Raw genomic sequence first — 6,000 nt, 5'->3', positions numbered from 1 at the left:
GTCAAGTTGACCCAGTTTATGACTGGATGGTGAGATACATCTTGATAACCTTTGACCTCAGGCCTTTTTTAGCAGACCTCAAAGGGACCACCACATGGACATTTCTCCCCCACCCACCTACCCTTCCTAGATTCTCCCCTTGATCAACATTTTCTCCAGTCCTGAAAGACCCCGTTGACTTATTAACCAATGATCAGTTCTGAAACCTGAACCAAACAGAAAACCTATAAAATCATGTCGTATACTGGAATACAGGGTCACATATTGGAGGTGGCCGAGCTGACAAATTCCATGTTTCTCCTACCTCCAGGGAAATCACAATTTACTTTAATTTGTAAGTTTCTGCTATTTGTCTCCCTTTTTTTATTTTGTAGCTGTTTTGCCGTCTTGTGTCATTTTACTTTGTAACTTTTTAGCATCTTTTTAAAAGCACTGAACTCCTTTTTGTATTAAAGCGTTAACTTTAATGTTGGTCTCTGTATGCTCTCCAACTCCTTAGCCTTGTAAAGTGTGGTTAGCTGTGTGACTGCTACAGTGCTGAGAGTGCGTGTCTACAGGGGTAACAAGGTGACTACTAAAGAGCCGAGTGTGCATGTCTAGTGGAGTAACAAAGTGACTACTTGAGAGGCAAGAGCAGTTGTAGAGTGGGATTCCTATTGATCCCCATTTTAATCCAATAGGTGGTGGCAGCATGTATTATTGGAGTGTGAGGACTGTCTGGGTTGGAATGTATGCTCAATTTGTGTTCTGGGTGAAAGGTAAGTGCAAGATTGAGTAGGCTTAAAGGGCTCTTCTCCTCTCGTCTGGGCAGTCACATTCAGTTTCATTAATCTGCCATATATAAACATTTCCTCAATTTGATGTTATTAAAAATAATGTTCCTGTGTGAAGATAATTTCTCATAAATGTAGTGATATTGTCTCTTAGAAACAAGACTGTGTCCTTGGATACGACCACCTCTGCTGGAGGGATTGCACAAAGACACAAAAAGTTTTTGTAGATGAAATGTCCAGGAGTTACTGCATGTCCCACAGCCATCCTGGGGTAATGATTGCTGAATCCAGGCAGGACTCAATAGCACATGTCTGGCCACCGCTGTCAGAGTGTGAGGTGGCCGTATCCAAGGAAGCTATCTCGTTTCTAAGGGTCAATATTGCTACATTTATGAGAAATTATCTTCACACAGGAATATTTTTTTTAATAATTGAAGAAATGTTTATATATGGCAGATAAATGAAACTGAATGTGAATGCCCAGACGAGAGTACACCTTTAATAAATTAACCCCATGCAGTCTCACCCCAAGTCACGTGAAGATGCAGTGCATCTCTGTGACACCGTACATTTGGATCTTTTCAATTCTCCATTTAACAGTCCCCCAACCTTCCATCTAGGAAGAAGGACTTGTAGTTCATCCCAAGCAGCACATCACTCTCAGCAGGACTGGATTTATCCAGATGTGACCCATTGCCTTGAAGATTAGAAGGACCCACACAATGGCAAAATTCATCCTATTCATCAAGGAACAGTGAAAAAGCAGGACCTAATGCTATATTATTGTTTAACAAGATTTCATGGATGTTATAATAGTTTAAAACTATTGGTAGAGAAAGAAAAAAAATATGCTCTGCCCTTGGGAGCCCATTATTCTCTTCGGGGCCCCATAGACTGGAAGAGAAGGACAAAGTGGTCATCGATATCACCTCTTGTCTTATAAGGCCATCTAATGACTATGTTTATGTAGTGGGATCATTTTTTGTTCATCTGTTTGTAAATTAATTGTGAAAAGAGGAGAGATCTTGAGTTGGCTAAAAAGCATCCCGAGCTCTGCAGGATCGGTCATTAATGGGAATGGCCATTGTGTAATGCTTCCTTTCCTTTACACGTAGACTAATGACGTAATTATTTGTGGTCCTCTCTTTTGTATGACAGATGTCTCCTGTTTCCCCTAAACTGTTTCCAAAACGTTTCACCGATGAACATGGAAATTTTTTGACATCATCGTTCATCTTATGTGACCCAATCATCTACCCAGATATACAATGAATAAAACATTCTTAACCACAATAGTCCTCAGAGGGTTTGGAGATCTACAGGATTACAAGTTCTTCTTCATCTGTATGGTCCTTCTCATCTATGTAGTATCAGTAATGGGAAACCTTATCATTATCATGCTCGTGTCCACCAGCCATCGTCTTCACTCTCCCATGTTCTTCTTTCTTGGTCACCTTTCCTTCTCAGATATATTGGTCACATCAAATGTTGTCCCTGTCATGGTGACCATTACGTTGGCAGATGGTATTAGTTTGTTCCTCACAGGATGTATAGCTCAGTTTTTCTTTTTTGGGTCTTTGGCCACTACTGAATGTCTTCTCCTGACAGCAATGTCCTATGACCGATATCTCGCTATTTGTAGTCCACTGTACTACTCCATCATCATGGACCAAAAATTGTGCTTATACCTGGTTGTGGGCTGCTGGTCTCTAGGATTTGTGCTCACCCTTATTCCCATATTTTTAATTCAGACCTTGTGGTTCTGTGGTCCCAATGTCATTGACCACTTCTTCTGTGACTTTGGACCTCTCCTGGAGCTCTCATGTTCAGATGTTTCCATAGTAAAGTATGAGGTGCTTTCACTCTCAGGTGTGGTCACCATCATCCCCTTCATATTCATTGTGGTCACCTATGGTTATATCTTCCTAACCATCATGAAGATCACCTCCGTCACTGGGAGGCAGAAGACATTTTCCACATGTAGTTCTCACTTGGCCGTCGTGTGTACCTATTATGGGGCCCTCTTTGTAATATATGTAGTGCCCCGCAGAGGGTATTCCACCACTGTCAACAAAATGCTATCTCTCATGTACACTGTGGTTACCCCATTACTTAACCCTATTATATACGGCTTAAGGAACCAAGAAATCAAAATGGCGATGCAGAACTATTTATGTGCTGGAAAGATTTGGAGGAAGTGAATGAATAAATCCCACAACATGTACAGTTTATTATTAGCTCACTGTCACTAATATGTGAAGTAGATTCATTTATAGTTGGAGAAAACAGGAACAAAAGAGTCACCTGAATGGCAGAGTAAACAACCTCCATTGGCGTTGATGGTCTTATTCTGGTTATGATTAACTCGGGGTGTTACAGAAATTAGCACAGAAGGGGGTGAGTGTAAACAATGTTGAAATATAACTTTTAATAACTCAATTAGTAAAATCACAATATCCAGTGTCACATACCTATTATTCGTAAATGAGACACCATACGCAGAAGAAAAATACTCCAAGGTATAATGATTATGCAACGTCCAAGGAAAGCCACTTCAAGGAATAATGAGTAGTCTTACCGTGATTCGGACGTAAAGTGCATCAACGGGCTAGAGACCGGGATTCCAAGGGAAGGGAGGGGGGGGGATCTCCTCTCCCTAATGGTCCCTTATGACTCCCGCCCTTACAAGGGCAGTCCACAGCTGTCCCTGTTGGACTGAGACGTGCCCCCTACAAACGCCAATATCCCTAACGTCCCTCACGCGTTTAGTGATAACTCCTCAGAGGGACTTAAAGTGTGCTAGTGCTTTATGCCGGCTATGGTAGGCGCTTACCATGCCAGCCTGCACATAGGGGGTCACCAGGTCCACCACTGTGACCGGAGACCCACAGTTTTCTATGGGACACTTGCTGACAGCATTTCTGTCCATCTTTCCTGCATGCCTACAGTGCATTTAATCGATGCCAGGCTTGTTGTTCACAAATAGCCGGCATAAAGCACTAGTACACTTTAAGACCCTCTGAGGAGTTATCACGAAACGCGTCAGGGACGTTAGGGATATTGGCGTTTGTAGGGGGCACGTCTCAGTCCAACAGGGACAGCTGTGGACTGCCGTTGTAAGGGCGGGAGTCATAAGGGACCATTAGGGAGAGGAGATTCCCCCCCCCTTCCCTTGGAATCCCGTTCTACAGCCCGTTGATGCACTTTACATCCAAATCACAGTAAGACTACTCCTTATTCCTTGAAGTGGCTTTCCTTGGACGTTGCATAATCGTTATACCTTGGAGTATTTTTCTTTTGCGTATGGTGTCTCATTTACGAATAATAGGTATGTGACACTGGATATTGTGATTTTACTAATTGAGTTATTAAAAGTTATATTTTAACATTGTTTACACTCACCCCCTTCTGTGCTAATTTTTGTTGAATTTATTGTGAGTATATTTGGCTAATTTGGTGTTCCAGAAATTGTTACATAATACAAACAAGGAGGTTGTATGGGGGCGATCATATAAATTGTTCATAATTTTACAACAACCTTTCTTATTTCCCTAGATTAAGAGTGGAAATGTAAATGCTGGATATATTGGATCTAGTATTGGCCCTGCACCAGGACCGGACAACTCCCTGCTCATTTATCATGGTAGTGATAAAGGGTGGAATAAAAGTTGAAGTTCTTGACCATGCATCAGGAATTTCGACTACACTGTAGTTGAATACACACAAAACAGTGATGTCTTCAGTTGGGAATTTGTTTCTTCTGGAATTGATATACTGGTTTGGCTTTAATCCAACAGCATGCCAGAATCCCCTGGTGGAGCATCAATGGCTATAAGTCTCTAAACGCCTGCAAGGCGGCCTTAATTGGCTAAGTCTCTATAAGGAGAACTCTTACTCCCTGACCCCAGACCAGAAAACTGGCATACAGGCCATGGTACCGTAAATGTCTTCCAGTGGTCAGAGGGTTTCTGATCTTAAGACCATAAACAAAGACTATTGATTGGTTTATAGAAACTGAATTTTTGGGATATAAACAAAATTAAAATCTAATTCTCCACTCCAAGTAATAAAACAAGAAATATTGACCCCTACTATTCCATAGCTCTAAATTAAATTAATGTCCTGAAGTGTTGAGTCACCTGATTCATGGGGGCCCCAAAAATGTGCTAAGTTTGCTTTATGGGTTAAATCCTGCCCTGAATAATGGTAAAATAGAGGTTATGCTTATTATAAGTATTATAAGATAAGTGGCCAGTAGGACGGCTGGAAGTCGCCCCACAACCCATTTCATAAAAATACTATAGTATACTGTAGAGATGAACTATATGAAAATGATAAATGTGCAGGATGTGTCTACCAACCCCTCCACTACAACCTGGTCACAGAATAAGGACCCTGTATCATTTAGCACCACTGTACCCTAAACATATACAAACAATTCTTCAACATTATTAAGGATTTTAACTTAAAAAATATTGAATACATGTTTATAAATAAAAATGGTGGTAGAGGGGTCCGATTGGCCTCACCCCAACCCCTTAGTTTCTGGATACATCTGTGTGTGGTGGCTCTTGAAGCAACGACTCCAGCAATGACCACTCTGTGTGAATCTTCCCCAAATCTTTGGATCGTCTTTTTTTAACAGTCCTATCAAAGATCTCATTATCCTGGTTGTTTTTGCACCTTTTTATAGGACCCCTTTTCCATTCCACTCCATTAATATGCTTGGATACAGCACTCTTTAGAAATTACCTTTTGGGACTTACCCTCTTTGCAGGGTATGTCAATGGCTGCTTTCCGGACATCTGCCGAGTCAGCACAGTCTTACCTATGATTGTTGCCTACTGAATCAGAAATTGTGGCCTTAGAAAGTCGTTGTGGGTTTATTGGGTAATTACTCTGAGATCTGTTCTGAGATAATGGCCACATTTACAAAAGTGTTTGAAAGGGATTTCTGTCTGACTTTCACTAGAAAGAAGGTGCAAACCATTTGTACATGTATTTATAAAGTGGCTGCGCCAGTTTTGTGACACCGCTGCTCTGTTTCTCTACGAGACAGAAAAATCTACACCCTAAGGGGCTGTTACCACTTAGTCGGCCCGTGCGCCACAATTCTGTCCGTATCACAATTGTGCAACATGAACAAAGTGCGGCAAAAACAAATGGTTCACTCTCCCGGAGCAGTACTGGGGAGGCCGAATTCAAAAAGAACATGCACCACAAATCA

At 41.5% G+C, this 6,000-nt stretch overlaps 1 protein-coding gene across 1 annotated transcript; it reads left to right on the top strand.

Annotated features, from left to right (window-relative positions):
• Nucleotides 1-2,026: 2,026 nt before the first annotated feature.
• On the top strand, nucleotides 2,027-2,974 carry LOC140128649 (olfactory receptor 11A1-like; the record flags this gene model as incomplete). The annotated part of the gene is made up of 1 exon (XM_072150347.1): nucleotides 2,027-2,974. A coding segment is annotated over one exon (948 nt), but the record flags the coding sequence as incomplete, so codon positions are not given.
• Between the last annotated feature and the right edge of the window lie 3,026 nt (nucleotides 2,975-6,000).

The sequence above is a fragment of the Engystomops pustulosus genome, chromosome 4 (genome assembly GCF_040894005.1).
Source record: "Engystomops pustulosus chromosome 4, aEngPut4.maternal, whole genome shotgun sequence".
Taxonomy (NCBI): domain Eukaryota; kingdom Metazoa; phylum Chordata; class Amphibia; order Anura; family Leptodactylidae; genus Engystomops; species Engystomops pustulosus.
This window is presented reverse-complemented; position numbering and strand designations above follow the sequence as displayed.